Below are 21,163 nucleotides of genomic sequence, written 5' to 3'. Positions count from 1 at the left end.
TGGTAGAATTCGGAAATTAATCTGTTCCTAAATTAACAGTGATGTAGTTCATTTCCATTATAAATTTGGTTTCGAAAAACAACGGGTACCATCTCATAAAATAGCCTAAACGGATACCCCAGATTGCTATTGGGAAAAAATGACATATAAACAAGTAACACAGTTAGGGTGAACGAAGTAACAGTAAAATAACTCATAGTAACGCACAGTTACTAACATAATAACTCATAGTAACGCACAGAAGTAACAGTAAAATAACTCATAGTAACACAGTTAGGGTGAACGAAGTAACAGTAAAATAACTCATAGTAACGAAGAGTTAAAGTGAACAATGAAGTAACAGAAACAATAAATACTAAAACAAGCAACAGACAACTATAAACAAGACTAAATTGACAAACACGACGAAGACTCGGACAACTCAATCACTCTGCTCCTTTTTGATCTTCTCAAGTTACTGGATGAATCTGAAACTTGTGTTTCTGTGTTTGGGTGGCATCGCAACATATGGCGTTGCATGTTAAACGCATACAGGCTAGTAAATTGACAAATTGAACACTTTTCTGGCTCCACACTTTTCTCGTGCACCTTCGCCACTTGGCGGTCTGTCATGTACTTGGCGTTTGACTTGTAATCGCAGTAATCGCAAACGAACACTTTCTTCTTCGCCACTGAACCTCTTGTACTACTCAATCCCCTCTTTCTATTAACCTTTGCGTCTGGCTTCACTGTTCTCATTAACAATTTACCATGGCACAAGTCAGTTTCAAGATCAATTATTCCCAGATATAATGTATCCTCCGTTATAATTATCGATTGCTCCAGTTGAAACTCAAACACAACATCATCGGTGGCCATGGTAAACAACAGAAAGGTAAACAATAGAAAGGTAAACAAGAGAAAGGTAAACAAGAGAAAGGTACACAAGAGAAGAAACACAAAGCAACAATCAGATCTGAAATACACAACATATGAAGACCATTGTGTTACTATTCAGACACTAGAAAAAGGTAAACGGAAACAGACTGATAAACACTGGGATTGACAACCCACGGGCGAAGCCCGATGCTTGCCTACTACTTCTATTACTACACCACAACTTATTTTGATATTATTAATTCTGACTCGCACATCGACATCCGCTTCCGCCTCCGCCTCCGCCTCCGCCTCCGCCTCCAACCTCCGCCTCCGACCGCCGCCACAAGCACTAGTACACCACAACTTTCTGACTCGCACATCGACCTCCGCCTCCGACATCCGCCTCCGCCTCCGACCTCCGACTCCGACCTCCGCCTCCGACAGCCGCCACAAGCACTACTACAACACAACTTTCTGACTCGCACATCGACCTCCGACCTCCGACCTCCGCCTCCGACCTCTGCCTCCGACCTCCGCCTCCGACCTCCGCCTCCGACCTCCGACCTCCGCCTCCGACCTCCGCCTCCGACCTCCGACCTCCGCCTCCGACCTCCGACCGCCGCCACATCGACCTCCGCCTCCGACCTCCGCCTCCGACCTCCGCCTCCGACCTCCGACCGCCGCCACATCGACCTCCGCCTCCGACCTCCGCCTCCGACCTCCGACCTCCGCCTCCGACGTCCGACCTCCGCCTCAGACTCCACTGCAAAGATGTAAATGCACCAATATATGGTATAGTTTGAGCTAGAATAGCTTTTGAGGGTATCGCCATATTAAAAGTTTTAAGCATGATGTCAGTTATTCGAAATTTTCAAAACTTGCTATGTCCTTTGTATGTACAGTCTGATGGATGAGAGAAATGTGAAACATTCTGTGCAGTGTTGACCAAGAATGTAAATGAGAATGTGAAAAAGAAAGGCAGACTGGGATATTTCTTAATCGACTCTGGGCAGACTGGCAAAAGTATTTATACTGCTATTTGTCTGGTTCAGTACTGGTTACAATTGAAATGAAATGGTGCAGCGCTGAAACTCACTTTGAGCAGCGTTGCAATTACACACATCATTGTTCAGAAGAACAATTAAACCTTTGAACTGGGTCTCACTTAATTACGAAAAAAATTCGGGGAACAAAGATTTTGTCTAATTAAACGTTCAAAGTTGTGGAAATGGGCTATGCTTATCCGTAGATTTTCCTGGCAAAATTTGAGACCTCATAAAGGTAATTTAGTACCACGTTATGCGAATTTTGAAGGTGATTTATGAATCGTGAAATAAAAGAGACACGTTTTGATCACTCTTATTAAAATATGACTTTCGAACTCTGGCCACGTAATGTGGTATACCCAAATGGCAAATGAATTGAGACAAAGGCAACGCCGAGGTGTGGATATATCAATGCTAGCAATCATAAACTATCATGCTTGGCTCTTACTAGTCATACAAAAATCATATAGATGAATCCTAAAAAACATTGCAAGGGCATATTAAAAAATTTTTAGTGTCTTATGAGACACCATGAATGATGGGGTTATGGTTACTAAAAAACTTCTTCCAAAGATCTGCTACAATAATTAATCAATTGAGATATTTAGCACTTCCTTGATGTTGCAGCACTTGCAGTTTTCTATCCAATGCCGAATTCTACTGTTGCGCCAATGTCCCTTAAAAATAAAAATATGCATATTTAATATATACAATACAACTCCAACTAGTGCATATGAGCTACATATAGCATTTAAGCCAAAAAATTGCGGCTGAATTTCACTAATCCGTTAACGAGAATTTTGTTCTTCAGAAAAATTATCATTAATCATCACTTAGAACTATAAAACATTAACTAACCAAAACCCAACGGAGGAACTTTTATTTCCAGGAAATAACTTTGCTTCATCGCCGAATCCAGGGTCCAGAAAAAGCGATGGGGCATCAACTCTTGTTTATCGTTTCTTCAAGATTTTATGATTTTTGAAATACTTGCAAAATATCAAATGAAGTTTAAAGGGTCCATTACTTTTCAGAAAATGTGACTACATTTTTGGCTACTTATTCACAGATCATACCACTTCTGATTAACCGCATACAAATATATGTTACCCAGGTTGAGGTCGCGCTCGAAATCACCTCTGATCAGACCGTCCCAGACAAGTGGGACCTCTGATCAGACCGTCCCAGACCGAAGTGACCTCTGATCAGACGAGTATGCGCACGAAGATCATTGTGCGCTCGAAGTGCGCTCGAAGCCGCCTCTGATCAGACGAGTGCCAGACCGAAGTGACCCCTGATCAGACAAGTTCCAGACCATTGTCCAGACGAGTTCCAGACCATTGTCCAGACTGAAGTGCGCTCGAAATATTGTCCCAGACTAAAGTGCGCTCGAAATCACCTCTGATCAGAGAATGATTTTGAACATGAACAAATCTCTCAATATCATTATAATATATTCATTTCATCTATCATTTTATCAATCTTATATTCAACTAACAAAAAAAACAATCCTGAAAGTATTGTTAATGAAAGTAAATCGAAATAAAAATGATCAAAAAAATTAGTGAGTATGCCATTTTTTTATGCTTTTAACTGAAAAAACGAACTTAGACAGCTCTGCATAAAAACGTCTTGATCTACTTTGATTCAAAGTCTTTTCTTGAGGGGACCGGCATTTGTTATCAGCTGGACCCCTTGGTTCTGATCAAACCCATCAGATTCTCAGATGAAGTTCCGATCAGAATGCTGTTTTATTGTTGTCTCTTACCCGAGACAACCAAAGTCAGTAAGAAAACAAAAAAAATTGAAAAAAATTTCGCTCGAATTGGTCTCTGGTCAGACTAGTGTGCGCTCGAATCGGCCTCTGATCAGACTAGTGTGCGCTTGAAACTGCCTCTGATCAGACCGTCCCAGACCAAAGTGACCTCTGATCAGACCGTCCCAGAACAAAGTAGCCTCTGATCAGGCAAGTTCCAGACCATTGTCCAGACAAAAGTGCGCTCGAAGCCTTTTCCAGACCATGTAATTCGAGCGCACCGGGAACATGTGTGCGCTCGAAACTCGTCTGATCAGGGGTCACTTCGGTCTGGCCACCTCGACCTGGGTACTGGTTAATGATTGTTGAACATAATGTCCCTAGAGTTCATTGATATCGCCTTTTCTACATATCAAACCGACGGTGCCTTTTTACTTGGACGCTCGACCGAAGCTTGCGATAATACAATTTATTTAAAAAGTTTATTAAAGTCAATTTATTTAAAGTCAATTTATTTAAAAAGGTATGGAACGATCACTTGTTGAATTGAGACTTTAATTGTCCGATGAAATTTTAAAAGTCACAGGAACTTGTTTCTGTTAAAAATCGACGGACGACAAGTTGCATGATTATTTTAATTTAACATTTTTAAAAAAAATTCCTATACCTTTTTCAATCTTATCAATTTTACAAAAAAAAACATTTTGTTTCAGCTTTGTCTTGTTCGTATCGCTGATAAACACTAGTAAACTTTTTTCTTAAGTGGAATCATAGAAACCTGACGGCTCAAACGAACTTTCCTCTAGCAGGTAATATAACAAAGGTTGATGGTGGTGTACTAAAGTAATGTTTATGTTGAATACTTAGCTTAACTAAGCTAAGTATTCAAATTACATCATTCTAAAAATAGAATGATGCAATTTTGCTGAACCATTCAAATTGCGTTAAATGTCAGTCCGTCCAGCCAAACGAACATTTTACCGTCCAGCCAGCAGGACGGGAATTATCCCGTTCTGAGAACTATATATAGCAAAGAAAGAATCACAACTGTGAGAAATTAAGAATTAATAACTCAGAGAAACTGAGAATTTAATATCTCCAAACCGAGAAAGTAATCTCAACACAAAATATACCAAAGTGAATTACTAATTCAATCTTCTCAACTATATCGAATAACGAATAGTTAGAGATAACTTTCAAATCAGGACTTTATCCAAAAGGGAATAATAAGTTACTGATAACAATTCGAGTTAGTAAAGTTTTTACTAACTTTCCCGACCTTCTCCTCTTTCTAACTTTTATAACTATATAACTTTTATAACTTTAACTTTTAATTTTTATAAGCTCATTACTTTAGCTGTAAATTTATCTAAGTTCGATTTCTATAAAGATTATATAAAACTTATAACTAGATCAATTAGCCAAATTTACTTACTTAGATCAATAAATACTTTTATGAGACTTATCAGGCTTAGAAAGATAGCATATACTAGGAGTACGACCATCGAGTCAGAAGTTTGAACCTTCGCACCCCCCCTACCCTCTAGTATAAACTGGTGCGACCAGTGAGGCACGTATAAATATTCTATCTTCTAAGTACTGTAATCAGTTTTAAAATATAAACCAAGTTAATGGCCTCAAGCGGAGGAACTGGAAGTGGCACCGGTACTGGTGGCACTGGTTCTGGAACAACCGGTACCGCTACATTAGTAAGAACACTTACTGATACACCTCTCTCCCATCCAAATATGTCACTTGTTGCATTCTCGGGAAATGACCCCAGACAAAACGCGAATGATTTTTGGAGTTCTGTAGAACAAAAAATAAACTTCTCTTTGGGCACAACGTTACCTACAGATGCTGCCGCTTTAGCAAATCACCAAAATAGACGCAAAGCGCTATTTGGATCTTTAATGACAGAAACCGCATTAGAGTGGTTCAATACTATTGACCCCACAAGAACCCTGGATCAAATAAAAGGAGATTTCATAACCCGGTTCACAGATAGTCGTGACCAATTCAAATATCGACTTGAAGTTGAAGGTGCCACCAGGCAAGAAGGGGAACTAATTAAAAATTATTTCCACCGATTTAAGCATGCTGTTGATAGAGGATGGCCTGAAAAAATACCCGCACGATTAGCTGATCCTGGCCAAAATGCCACTGAACGAACAATACAGCAGAGACAAAGAGAGCAAAAATACATTGACTTTGCTATAAGAGGTCTACAGCCCCCATCTCTAAAGCGCAAGGCGCATGAATATAGGATAGAAATTTCAGATAAAACATGGGACGAAATACAAAACCACTTAATAACTAAGGATTTAACATTTACTGTTAGCACTGACGGCACAGTAAAACAAACAAATGATAAAATTAGTAGCCTTGAATCACAAATAAAAAAGCTTACTAGCCTAATAAGAAAAAACGAAGTCAATGCTATTAACTCGGGTTCCTTTACAGACCCCAATGTAAAAGGACGACCAAATAATACACGCTTTTGTAACTATTGCCGTAATCATGGGCATTCCATTTCTAACTGCTCTAAGCACAGGATTGATGAAAGATTTAAAAAGATGAAAAGAGAACTCACTGAGGAAAAGGAGAAAAAGACATCCTTCAGTACTGACTACAAAAAGCAGACTAACAGTAAGCCGTACTTTAATAACCAGAATCGCCCAAATAATACTAACAGTGGATATGACAACCGCAGATACGGAAAGAAACACTATAATAATAATAATAATAACAAATCCTATGAACAAAAATTTCCCCAAAACAACCAATTAGTCCCCATGAAACTGAAGCTAGGCAATATTATGAACGTGAGAACCAAAATTTTCAACGTTCATATCCCCCCCACGCGCATAATGATCAATTCCAAGCATCAAGCAGTAGATATTATGATCAACAACCCCGATCGTCCCACTCTGTTCACTGGGTAGAGGATCAAAACCAACAAACAGAATATTACGATCAGAATAATTACACCGATGCTATCACAGACTTCTTTCCTTTAAACTTCTAAAGTGTCCGAAAGTTAATACAAATAGTAATCCAAAAACCAGGATTTACCTAAACATGTATTATTTCACCACCGGAGACATAAATAAAAATACTGGACTTGGGATTGAGTATCTGATTGACCCAGGCTCGACATGTACGATAATAAATTACCCCACATTTCTAGAAATGCAAAAGTTGAACCCTAGCATGAGAATCTTCTCAGCTATCAATATCACAAAATCCTATAATGGATCACAAATTCGTTTGTTAGGCCATACTACAGTAACATCATACTTTGACACTGACGGAAAGTATGAAGCAAACTATAAAGTATGGGTTACACAAGAAGGAACGTCTAACCTGATTGGTGTTGATTTCTGCCATCTTTTCTTTAAAGCTCTGTATTTTGATATTCCTGCTGTAGAGTTAAAAGAGCACACAGGAGTAATCAGTTATGGAACACTGAATAACGAGAAACAGTATCCACAAGTATCAGAAATAGAAGCAATAATCTTGTCTCAGCCACTTTATATACAGGCAAGATCAACCTACTTGTACAAACGCCAAAACACTGATTTATGTTACCCCAAAGGCACTTCTTTTCTACCACACAAAAATACAGTAAAAACAGAACTAGTGTTTATTAACACAGTCTGCACACAAAAAGAGAAAACACTACCTATACTAATAGAAAACTACAAAAATCACCCTACTACACTTAATAAAGGTATTATCGGGTACGCAGTATGTGATCTAGTATTAAGTCGCGACACGCGCAAATTCAACATGCGCGATTGTAGTGAGTTCGCATACTCAATATTAAATAAGTATGAAGAACTAGATAATTGTTTTATGCTCAGTACAGTTGTTAACTCAGTACAAGAGGCTGAGTCAAACGAGTCAGATAGTTGCATAAATTATATTAACCACGAAGAACAGTCAAAATTCATCAATAGTAGTATCGCTATTGTACACAAAATTTTTAAGGACTGCGCTATGAGCAAAGGCTTTGCACTCATGCTGTGTAAAAAGTTCCCTGACTCGAGAGAACATTGTAAGTGGCAAGTAGAAGTGAACGATCGTGACGGAAATACAATAAACCAAAATGTATTACAATACATTGCTCCTAGTCTCGGACACCAAATCTTTAGTCTAATAACTAAAGAAAAATACAATAGTAAACCGACTATTGAAAGTATTACAACTGCACTATTCAAACTTCGCAATATACTTCTAATGCAGAACATTAGATGCATAGCTATGCCAAAAATCGCATGTGGATTAGACAAAATGAACTGGTCTGAGATATCTGCATTGCTATACAATGTATTCAATTCTTCGGGAATTAAAATATATGTTTATGTTAGCAAAGCCGAAATTAATCAAATGCCGTCCTCTACACAATACACAGATGAAAGCATCGAAGAGATATTTGGAATCGTAGGCGATGAAATTGTAAACAAATGCAAAACTGATGCTGAAGTAGCAACTGATTTCTGAAATGATGCAAAAACCTTATGCAAGCCCGTTAATACTGAACAATTCCCCAAGTTCAGAACAACTGAACAAAACCACTTCATTATTCATGAAGTTGTACAAGAGGGACTCGATATACGACCAAAAGATGCAATTAAAAACTATGCACACTATATCGAGTACCTTATAAAGTTTGACTTCACGCAGAGTGATTTAACGGACGATGAATTCAGAGCACTTCTAGAAGTTCTTCTAGATGATGAGGACGTATACTCCCATCACAAGTATGATATCGGCCGTACGAAACAGAAATTTCACATACCCCTAAAAAAGGGCTGCGAATTTAAAAAACAACGTCCCATCAAAGTTCCCCTACATCTGCGTGAAAATTTAGAGGCATTAATGGACGAATTAATACAAGCCGGAATAATACGCGAGCTAAATGAGCACGACGATTTAAATAGCAGGTTCGTAAATCCAATTATTATACTGCCTACAAACGACTATGTAAAACTTTAATTGACGCTCGCTATCTAAACTCAATTACAGAAACAAGTAACTCAAGTTGGCCGCTCGAGCCACTACAAGTTCTGATGACACAAGTAAATGGAGCATATTTTACAAGTAGTGATTTGTCGTGCGCCTATCATCAGGTGCCCCTTACAGAAGAAACTCAAAAATTGACTAGTTTTATTGTCGGTGGACGTCAATATACCTATCAAGTCGGATTTTACGGCTTAAAGCCCCTTCCGAACTTCTTTAGTAAACTTATGCGTTATGCATTTGGACCACTAATAAAGAAAAAGCAAGCTATTACTTATATTGACGATACACTGCTACAAGCACAAGATAAACAGGAAATGTTCACAGTAATACGTGAATATCATGCGCTACTGCGTAAAGCTAACTTAAAAGCTGCGCCGGATAAAACAAAATTCTTCTTACGAAAAGTGAAATTCCTCGGGCATGTAATATCGAAAGGGACACTTAGCCCAATCACTTCACGCATTGCTGATATACAAAACTTAAAAACGCCAGAATCGAAAACCGATGTCCTCAGCATATTAGGGGCGATGGGATTTTATGCAAATTATGTTATAAACTATCATATAGACGCAAAACCGCTATACGATTTAGTTAAGAATGAAACGAATTTCGAATGGCTGGATAGCCACCAACAAGTATTCGATAAACTGAAAGCAAAATTTGCACACGATATTGCCGTCGCTATCCCCAACCCAAAATACCCCTTTCATATACATGCTGACTCTTCCAACTTAGGAACTGGTAGTATATTAATACAACAGTTCCCCGAAGGGAAACGAATTGTTTCTGCAACCTCCCGTGTTTTCGATAAAGCAGAACAGAAAATGTCCCCACAGCATAGAGAACTGTGCGGAATAATATCAGCATTACAAACTTATGAGTTCTACATTATAGGCTCCCCCTATCCAATATATCTATTCTGCGATCACAGACCTATACTTTTCCTCTGGTCTCGCCGCGGACAATTATCACATAGATTCTTTAAGTATCAAGTAGTACTTACTAAATTTCAGAATCTAAAGATAATATACACTGAAGGCAAAAACCTTGCCTTCCCCGACTTACTTAGTAGACAAGTCCCGCAGGAAGAAGCGAGAAAGTTCCAAATTGAACACAAAACAGTCCCAAAGGACATTCGCTTCTACACATCGGACTACAAACCGATAAACTATTCAATCTTACACTGTGACGAAAAGAAAGCGCCCCCAAATACTAGCTATCCGGTAATTGCACATATACCCGGACAGAAAAAGAAAATACTAAATACAACCGACGAAGATTTTAATATTAACGACGCAAGCGACAATATAGAGCAGACATGTAGTGCATTATACAATATTGCCGACTCGTTCAGATATGGACGACAAATAAATCAAATCAGAAAGATGTCTTCGGAGAATGTATCTACAGAAAGCCTTAATGACCACACATATGAAGAAATACACGAAGAGGTATATGCAGTAGATGACGGTCTTGATGATGAAGACTGGTTAGAATTGCAAAAATGGAATGTAGATATATCATTAATACAAGAACTAGAACAAGCGAAGGAGGAATACAAAAAACGCACACACAAGTGTGATGTTGTAGAACCGAAGACTCTACATACAGAAGTAGTAAAAGTATCTTGTAAAGACTTACTACTAAAATTAACAGAGTTCACCAAACAAGCTCAATTACCACAGACGTAGATTTAACTCCAGAACAGTGTAGGCAGGCTAGATTAACTAATAAGTGAAGTATTAACGGAAAAGAAATTCAGATTAAATTAAATGTAAGAACAACTTATATAAAAAATTTCGGTCCCAATATTGGAGAAAATCCAAACGAATGTGATGATTCTGGCTGGATAATTCACGATACGTTTGAAACATATATGCAGGATACAACCTTAAATGTTAACCTGCGGGGAGGTTCAGTAAATAACTGGCAAAATATTCCCCTGCCTTGCACATTATCAGAAGGCGGTTGTCAAAGTACTTCAACCGACCCCCATGCTCATAGCTGGGAGAAACAAGATAATTGCTTGTTCGCTGTAAGAGAACAATTTGAAGGCAAAATGATAAAAATAGGAGATAATTATTATATCTCTAAAGAATCAGAGAAAGAACAAAGCTTTCTATTTCAAGTGTACAATAGGCCTCAATCACTTTGCAATAGCAATAATACAGTTTATCCGTCACCATACGACACACTGTATGTTGAATTTACAGGCGGATTTAATTTGAATACAGGAGAGGCACTCGAACCTCTACCTACTATAAATAGAATTACTAAACTTCCGAACAGTTCAATAAGTTCGCTTAACATCTCCCGAACTGAGATAGATTATGAGGCGCATTTGAATACTAAATTCGACTATTATCAGTACACAAATTTCCGAAGGCTACAACTCTCTGAAATAAATACTATACAACAAATTTGTGAACTAGAACGTTCACCTAAAAAAACACAACTTGCATATTCGCGTCTCAGCCCTAAGCTGGCTGGTTTTCTGTTAACTAATAACAGATCTATGTTTTTAGAGACAAATGGCAATGTAGCCTGGCTCTATCTCTGTCCAAAATTTTATTCGCCTTCACAAGTAATGGATACTTGTTATGATAGAATACCTGTGTTATACAAAAATAAAGTTCGCTTTATCGATCCAGTTAGCAGACAAACTTTCACTACTGCTAAACAACGACCATGTAACAACAAACAAAAGAATCTTTTTCAACTAGACATTGAAAACGATAACTCTTGGATTGAATTAACCCCAAGTATAACACAAGTCACTGGGCCAGCATTATATGCACCCAGCAATCAGAAACACAAAATGGTTTCGATGAAATTTAAAACGGACAGGAAGTTTCTTTTCATGTCAAAGAAGACATGATTGCATTTTGGAACGATGTAATCTTAAATTCCGAAATGAAAGACGCAGCGCAAGAGTTTTCTCGTGAATTAGTTGAGATTCAACACAATAAAAGCCAGCCTAGTGGTTATAGCAACTACTACACTACAAAACAATATATTTAGATTCTCTAATCTCGTCACAATTTTTACACAACCGGTATATAAAAGCCTTCGGCCGAATACACTATTATTTAGAGCAATGCGGAATTACTTTCGCTGTATTCCTTTTTGTGAAATTTATAATCGATATTGTAGTTTGCATCATTCGAGCACTACAAATACACAAAATTACAGTAGCCTCAGTGAGTTTTGGTAAAGTAATACTATCAGCTACTTTCAATATACTTTTTCAGTCCATAGTAACTTCAGTATTTCGTCCTACTGAAGAAAGAGACGAGTCAGAACACTTAGTACAAGCCCCAACTTATAAGGAGCCGACTATAAACATATACCCTCCTATACAAAGTGAGCTACAGGTAAATAGACAAGAGAGAGAAAATCAATCTAGCAATGACGATTTCCCCACCTCTCCAGTGTAATTAAATCTAATTAATTACAACTATAAATAACTTTTATAATTCCTTTTAGAACATAGCACTAGCTGACAATTTTCTTCTGCCAGCATTTGAGGAGCTCTTAGATGATCAGCCCCCCTTGGAACTCCCAACCGATATTGTAGAGGAATATCTAATGACAACTGTGGAGCAACAAGAACAACCCTCAGAGCAACCTCAACAACAACTACAACCGGGACCATCACAACTCCAACCACCAGTGGCAGCAGTCATGCCAAAGACACTTACTGTGCAGGACAAAATCAACCGCCAAATCAAAACAGAACAACTAGTGTGCAACCCAAGCTTCAAGGGGCACCCAAAACATGACATGAGCTTGAATTATAAGCTGCAGAACCACGCAAATTTGTATAAACTCATGTCATACAACCCTAAAACCAAAACATATCGAGCAACGAACTTGGGGATTGACAAGCAAATTTTGTCCGTCCCTTTCTATCTTTTAACCGCTAATTTAGAAAGCTCTGAAGACAGTTACATCCGTAACCTCGAGCAGAGTTTTCTAAAAGAGAGATACAAGAACTTTCAACTCCAGCAGCGCAATGACAGCCTGCTGTGAGAATTACGTGACTACCGTAACGGCGACTTCCGTGAACAAGAAAACTTTTCAAATCTATAAGCCCGGAGGAGAGTCACAAAATAATTTTTATATTTTAAACAGTGCGTGTAAAGTTTTATATTTAACCCTTATTTTGTAAATTATTATGCAGTTGTTTCATCATACACATTTTGTAAAATTTTTATGCAGATTGTTTCATTCTACCATCATTAAGGACCGGGTCGGGATGTACTAAAGTAATGTTTATGTTGAATACTTAGCTTAACTAAGCTAAGTATTCAAATTACATCATTCTAAAAGTAGAATGATGCAATTATGCTGAACCATTCAAATTGCGTAAAATGTCCGTCCATCCAGCCAAACGGACATTTTACCGTCCAGCCAGCAGGACGGGAATTATCCCGTTCTGAGAACTATATATAGCAAAGAAAGAATCACAACTTTGAGAAATTAAGAATTAATAACTCAGAGAAACTGAGAATTTAATATCTCCAAACCGAGAAAGTAATCTCAACAAAAAATATTCCAAAGTGAATTACTAATTCAATCTTCTCAACTATATCGAATAACGAATAGTTAGAGATAACTTTCAAATCAGGACTTTATCCAAAAGGGAATAATAAGTTGCTGATAACAATTCGAGTTAGTAAAGTTTTTACTAACTTTCCCGACCTTCTCCTCTTTCTAACTTTCATAACTTTATAACTTTTATAACTTTAACTTTTAACTTTTATAACCTCATTACTTAAGCTGTAAATTTATCTATGTTCGATTTCTATAAAGATTATATAAAACTTATAACTAGATCAATTAGCCAAATTTACTTACTTAGATCAATAAATACTTTTATGAGACTTATCAGGCTTAGAAAGATAGCATATACTAGGAGTACGACCATCGAGTCAGAAGTTTGAACCTTCGCACCCCCTACCCTCTAGTATATTGGCGAAAGAAAACTTAGTGCAAATGAACATGTACAACAGTATAGCTGATCAAATATGATTGTTGATAAATTATTACTTTAAAAGTTTCCAAAGTCATAATAATCACTTGCAATTGAAAATCATGACTGTCTGCCTTTCAGTGTGATCCTCAGCAGACTCATTGATACGTATTCTTAAAATTAAGTAAAATTATCTGAGATGTAAACAAACACTTCTTTCAGATTTTTCCAGTAAATCCCTCATCTGAGGCTAGAAAAAAGTTAAATCAACGATGCCAGTAAAAAAACGTCATGAAAGGCGTTGATTTATAATGTTTAGCATGAAATTATGTCTTTTTAACAATTCCATAAGCCTCCCTAGAATATATCAGTTGACGCAAGCACTACCTGATGGCTAGCATTTTACAAGTCTACTACTATTGAATAGAACACAGAGTTTTTACGAGCCATTCGTTCAATGTTAAGTTGGTGATTGTTAAGGTGCTACGGTCCCTTACGCAACCGCCAAAGTTTAGAATTTTTTTTATTTGAAGTATCTTTACTTTGAGCGATATTCTACAGCCCAGAAGGGTGTTAGTAACAAACAAATTAGATGTTGATTCTATGATAGAGAACTATATCCGGTTCCATTATCATCTAATTAATTTTTTGATAAACTGCGACACTTTTTAAGCAAGACTGCAGCTGGCGTCAAAGCTCGTAGTTTTTCACTCTACAACTCAACCAGTCGAGTTTTCACCCACTTGAAAATATTAGGGCGTTGCCCATCGGATACGTAGGATAGCTTCAGTCAAAAAGTGATTCCAAGTTTGTACCAGGTGCGTTAACCAAGCTAGCCAGTTACTCTACAATTTGGCAATTCTAATCTCATAGAAGCTTCATTATACGTCTCCTACAGGGAGCGCCGTCAGTTAATACTCTGAAAAAACCAGTCGGCCTGGTTATGTCCACTGTCTTAAAACCTGTCTTCTCATCGTCGTTGTTGTCTTTAGACTCCGCATATTAGCCTACTACTACTAGTTCTTTGGCTGATCGTTTTTGAAATCAAGTGTTAATAAAAAGGATTAAATATTTATAAGTGAATCTGTACCTGAGTATTACTTGGTTTCAATAAAAATTTTATGTGACATTTTTGTTTGCGTCAATTAACTATAATATTTGCTTTGTAGAGTGCAACAATCATTCAAGAGAAGAGTTTTTTTTTCAATAAAAAGAAACTTGTGCAAAGTTCCAGTGCTTTGGAAAGAATCAGTTGAATTTTTAAGGTGGCATATATGCTGAAATTTAACTCCAAACAGAAAGATTTTTTTTTGTTTCAACAGGTTTCTAGATAAAAGGTGTAAATTGCCACCAAGTTTTAATTGATCAAGAAAAAGTAACCAGAATACACTTTCTGTAACAAAAACTACTATTGATAATAAATTCACGGCGACATCTGTTTACTCTCTCCTCTGCACTCCAGTGTTAATTATGCTCAAAAACTCTTCAAAAAAAGCCCAAAACTTTTTCATAAATAAAGTGCTCATCTATGCGAGATTAAAATTATCTAGTCCAAATTTTCTTTATAATAATTATAAACGAAAATTTCTTTTTAGAGGATGTGGCCACAGTTTCAATCACAACTGTGATATCAATTGACATCATCAACGTCTATACAGATCGCCCTAAATCACACAACCTACTTCGGCAATATTAGTTTTGTACAGTTTAAAACTTAGAATTCGCAATTGGGTTGGGAAAACTCTTGGTCAGTATTAAAAAAGCTTGCTTTCTAATTTTCTTGCTATAAGTCAAAACTATCCATCAAAGTGTTTGCATGAAATCAACAAGTCATACTCATTTTCCGAATTTGCTTTAATGTTCCTCAAACAATTGATATGATTCTGTTTTCTCTAAGAAAAATGAAACAAAAAGGAAAAATTTGTTGATGAGAAACGACGCCCGCTTCTTAGGTGTACTACATCAATTTTCAAAGAAAAATTCCGATGCGAAAAATTAATAAAAATTTGGCAATAGGCATTTTCATGGAGACAGCTGAGTTTTCTGAAGGTTTTAAAAAACGGTATTTAAAATGTATTTCTGATATAGTACCGATACGTGCGTCACCTACTCTGCTGACAGAAAATTAACGACATGAATATTCATATTCACACTGTTTTATGCAATTAAATTCTTTACAGAGTCATTGATAAATTGGCGACATTTTTTCTACAACTAGCACGAGTTTGTCGTGTTTGATCTTTTTGTCGCTTTCTAGTCTACATTCAGACATTTAAATCTATATAAAACTTGTCTCAAAAATTTGATTATATTTTTCGAAATTTTTCAATATGAATGTTTTTCCATTTCAACATGAATGACAAAGAATTAGTCAACATGAATGTTTTTCCATATATCAGATTGTGCCTTTTTGCAATGTTTTAATGCTCTACTACTAATTTAATGATATTTTCATTTGTACTAGAAAAGAAGAAGTCTAATTGTTTTAAAAAAGTTAAATATATTTTAATAGCAACATTGTGTATTTCTGCTATTCAATTTTTTTGACAAAAAATGAATAAAGGAACGATATATTTTAATTGCTCTCCTAGAATTTTTTTTAAAATTAAATTAGGGGAACTGATGTTCATCTCTCAGAACATACAATCTACAGCAACTAGCGGAATAATGAAGCAAAATTGAATATTTAAAAACAAACTGCGGGCTATTGAATTGCTCTCAAACATAAAATCTACGGTGTCCTATCTCAGCCAGGGACTAGATATAATATCACTAAGGGGCCTGAAGTGATGGTTTTAAGTCTTGTTATAGACAGATACTAATATCGAAAAAAAAAAGAGTTGAAAAAAAGAATTAGTTCACTATTGGCTGTATTTTTGGAAGTAAACAGTGGCGAATTAGGTTTGCGGCTTAATTTGTAAATCAAAGAAACTTAAATAGCTTAAAAATTGGGAAAAATAAGCGTGAAAAGGCTACCCAAAATGTTAAATTGTCAAAAGAAAAACTAATCACACTCGCATTGTAGAGATTAATTACACTTATATAATGGCTAAAAGTTTTGCTTGTGAGTACCTGCAATTGACTTTCAGTTCAATATTTATCCAAAAAATAGTAACTGCGGAAAAATTTACAGAAAAGTTGATAGTGGGGAGCAGAGCGTACTCAGGTTTTGTGACACTTTACAAGGTATCTTTCCGGTACTGGATTGGATCTGCTTTTGATACAGGGAGCAAAACTAGTAAACTATTTTTTTAAGAAACAGTACCAGAAGGTTCTAGAACACTTTGTTGCTGTTTTGTCATAACAGTCTGCTCGGAAAATAGTCTTCTGTCAAAAAATAGTTATCTTTCAAAAATTAAGCAACACTGGCGTTCATCTCGACAGTTCTTAGAATTAAGAATTGAGAAATAGATGACATCTTAGAATAACTTCAAAGTAGAGTTGTAGAAAATTAGACCTTTTTCAGACAAAAATGGTCAAATATTTTTATGCCTATAATGGAAAAACTAATAAGGATTCGATAAGAAACAATTGCTGATAAGAAACAAATTTTTTGGATAATTCTTGAGATTGAAACAATTAACAAATGGAAATTGATTGAAAAATTATGTAGGCCCTGCGACTTGACAGAATCGAGTTCAGTTAAAATAGGCTTAATGAATGAGTTATTGAAGGTTTAAGCACACTCTCTCCAGTGTGTACACAGAGGACCTTTGCGCTGAACATTACTCTGTACAGTTACAAAATCCACTACGCCCGTGAAGCTGGTAGATTTTTCAGGCTGAGGTTCTAAACTCAATAGGGCTCTGATTAGGTCATTGCCGCTGGCCAACCATTTCCGCTGGCCAACCATTTTGAGAGTTAATCCATTTTTCCTCATTCTTTTCCTGTTCTATATATATTATATATATATATATATATATATATATATATATATATATATACATATATATATATATATATATATATATATATATATATATATATATAGCTATAAAGAATTAAAGAATTAACATAGTCGTTCCGTGCTTCTGCCGTGTTTTCCGCTATGTTTACTTAAATACTGAAACTTCCCGGCTTTCCCGGAAAGTTTTCCTCCCAAAAAATAAGATTTCTGTGTTTCCCGCTAACTTTCCCAAGAAACTCAAGATTCCCGAGATTTCATGCAAGTTTAATCGGACAAAAATTTGTTTCCCGGGTTTCCCGACAAGATAACTGGTAAAAACTAAGATTTCCGGGTTTCCCGACAGGGTTTCCGGGATTCGATGCACTGGGAGATGATTTAACTTAATGAAAATGAGAAACTAAAAGGATAGGCAACAAAATTCGTGTTGTTATGCTTGTTTGTTATGTTTAATTGTTTGTTGGTGCTTCGTTCTTTCGTTTTTGAGACATAGACGAGGGTGCTCATCACATTTGTGGTGATGAAGCGTTGAGTTGTGAAAACTCAGAGTTAGGATACAAATTTGAATGTCCACACCCCTTCTTCTTCAACTCATCTGTCTACGGATCAGGCAGGTGCAAAGGTTACCCATTGAAATAATTCTCTCATTTGACTAAACTAGATCACTCTAAGTTGGTCAAATTTCGAACAACCTCTCCAGTCACTAATGGATAAATATGCGCACCAACTCGAGCATACATAAGCAATTTCGGGTTATTTTTTGCAATCAAATTACTTTTGATCTAATTTCATTGGCTGGAAATCCGCTGCTTACAATTTTTGGAGCTTTGTATCTCTCATTAAAAAGGGAATGTTCATATCGCGAAATCAATCGGTTAACTCTGATCATGGTTCGGCAGTGGTCTGGATGGCGTATAAAACAAGCAAAAATCCTGTGAACGAGTTAATACCGAGCTGAAACCAACAAAACGAGTACGTAACAAGTATTTGGTTACAAACGAGTACTTAACGAGCAAAAATATTAACAACCATTATGCAACGAGCTGAATGCTCTGAAACAAGTATTTAACAACCCAGCCTGCTGAAAACGATTTAGAGATCATGCCTGATTTTTGTCTGGATGGGTTTGCTCAAGAACGACCCAAAAACAAGCAACAATTTGAAAACGAGCTCAAGTCTGGCCATTAACAAGCACAAGTCGAATCATGGCTGAATTCGGTCTGAGTGGGTCTTACCATTAACGCTCACCTCAAACTGGGTAGAGTTTGACTCATGAAAAGTTTAGTAGGGCCAAATACTAATAAAAAGTAGTAATGGTCAAATTTGACCAGAAATACACGGTATATCATCTTACCTAAAGTCAACCAAAATTCTTTTCATGATAAGTCGATCTGAGGTCTAGCTTTGTTATAAACTTTTCCAATTAGGTTTAAGCACCTTCTTTTCCTGGACGAGCAACGATTTTCATAACCAAAACTGGGTGACGCAAAGTTCTTTTAGGGAGTCATGGAATTTATATCTTTGTTATTTATTAGTTTGAATGTTTTTTGGCTTCTATTGTTGAGACAGAAAGCATCAACAAGCAGCACCCAACTAGCTTCCAAGTTCAAGACAGTCCAAGTTAGGAAGTGCGTATCTGTCACAATACATAAGATTAACTGAATTGTCAGAAGTTATTGCAGATGAAACTTGTTAGCAGAAAAGTTTAGTTTTATCAGCAATTAAATTATTGCATTTTAATTATTCGTCTGATTCCAGAATATGAAACAATTGCATGATTATAATAATATGAGGTTTAAAAGTGCACGTATATTTTTTGGTCCAGCCTGACAGTTTTGATGGCTCGACCAAAAGTGCACCATCACAGTCCGTTAAAGTCAAGATGAACATCAAAGCCCAGCTTAAGTTTTTTCATGAACTATTTAAGACGATCATGGTCTTTGCACACACCATTTTTGGTCGAGCATGGTTTTTCACACTCTTTTCCATCCATGAATTGCCATGGGCCAATCTAAATTTCCGACGAGCTAAGAATGGATCATTCACGGTCTGATTTACTTGAGAAAATATCATAAGTCAACCAAAGAAAATGCACATCTATCGGCAGGTATTAGGAATTGTAGTTTGGGAGAGGGATAAAAAACGCCTCTTCTGCAGAGGGATCAAATCGCCTCTTCTGGCTCATTTGAGTGGTTTCCTAAACTTGGCCGATAAATGACCGCAAGCGTGCATTAACAGTCTTATAATAACGCACGCAACCTTTTTAGATATTCGAATTGAAAACATGTGGACTAACGTGTTTTCAGCGGATGCCTATTCTGGAGTGAACATATACAGGTACTTCACAGCAGGTGATGAAAGTCCAGCTACACCAACAGCTGTTGTCAATGCTAACCAGATATATCGCCACAACGACATGATCAAAATATTGAGCGAAGCAAAGTTTATCCGGTTTTCAGTGTTTGATTTGGATTTAACCAGAGCAAAGTACTTGATCTTCGAATCAGTCACGGAAGACAATTTTGAATCATGGTTTACATGGGATAGGGTATATTACAGTTCTTCGTGGAATTTTCAAGGCAGAAGAACAGGTGGCAGAGGAAATAAATTCATGATTCGAGATCCCAGTTCCAATGAAAGGCTATCGAATCTTCGCTTCTTTCAGATATATGACTACTATGAAGGGAGTAACTGCATTGATTTTGGGTGGTTTGTGGCTCTTTCGAAGGACCCTTATGCACTGCCTTATTGCCCATACGAAAAATGGTGGAACAGGGCTGATTATGTAAACGCATTTCCTCTCAATAATGTTCAATCACCTGCATTTTATTTCACAGACACTTTGAATTCCACAGACTTTAACTACCACAAGCTTGGCGGAAAAATTTCTATTGATGTGTTTGCATAACTGAACTTTGATGTGATTAATTAGCGCTGCAGTGCATCAGATATCTCGCATGATTCTTGCAAAAATATTTCATAAAGTGACTCAGCAATGTTATTTATAGTTGAATTGATAGTTATTTATAGTTAGTGCGAACGTTTGGATTGTTTGTGGTGAGCATTAGAAGTTCTATACAAATTAAATGTAATCTTGACCCTCAAAAAATTACTGTTTTCTATGAAAAAAACTCAAAACTGTATAGTTCTCATTTGACAACAATTTGAAATTAAGATTATAAAATTTTTCTTTCGTTATTACAATAGTGAAGCTGTATAAACAGAATATTGCGAGTTCTCCGTAGTTCTATTTTTCGGGGCTCTGTATTACAACGATAATAGTTTTATCACAAGACTTTGGTTTATTATCAAAGTTTATTATCGTTGCATTACAGAGCCCCGCAAAATAGAACTACGGAGAACTCATAAAATGTTTAAACAACTTCACCTTTGTAGTAATATGAGTTAGAACATAGACATAACAATTGGATATAACAGTTAACTCCTGGTCTATGTAATATAAATTTTTTACCTACAAATTTGAATAGTTGACGCTTTTAAAAAGAGAGCAGACTATTGCAGCCTTCAAATGATTGTCAGTTGGGGATGAAATGGGATTAAGAGATTTTGAGAAACTCGGCATTATACTCTAAAAT

At 36.6% G+C, this 21,163-nt stretch overlaps 2 protein-coding genes across 2 annotated transcripts in view; one reads left to right on the top strand and one right to left on the bottom strand.

The window, feature by feature from the left end:
* The window catches only part of LOC142349656 (uncharacterized), a 48,578-nt gene extending 27,915 nt beyond the window's left edge, over positions 1–20,663 (top strand). Inside the window, exon 2 of the mRNA XM_075401375.1 lies at positions 19,835–20,663. Within this exon, the coding sequence (XP_075257490.1) occupies positions 19,835–20,475 (641 nt within the window). The 3' untranslated portion in view covers positions 20,476–20,663. The remainder of the gene's footprint in view (positions 1–19,834) is intronic.
* The window catches only part of LOC142349115 (uncharacterized), a 630,633-nt gene that overhangs the window by 473,318 nt on the left and 136,152 nt on the right, over positions 1–21,163 (bottom strand). The window lies entirely within an intron of this gene.

Source organism: Convolutriloba macropyga, chromosome 11 (assembly GCF_964194025.1).
Source record: "Convolutriloba macropyga chromosome 11, txConMacr16.3, whole genome shotgun sequence".
In the NCBI taxonomy this organism is placed as follows: Eukaryota; Metazoa; Xenacoelomorpha; order Acoela; family Convolutidae; genus Convolutriloba; species Convolutriloba macropyga.
The sequence above is the reverse complement of the archived record's forward strand: the minus strand, read 5'-3'. Positions and strand labels throughout refer to the sequence as shown.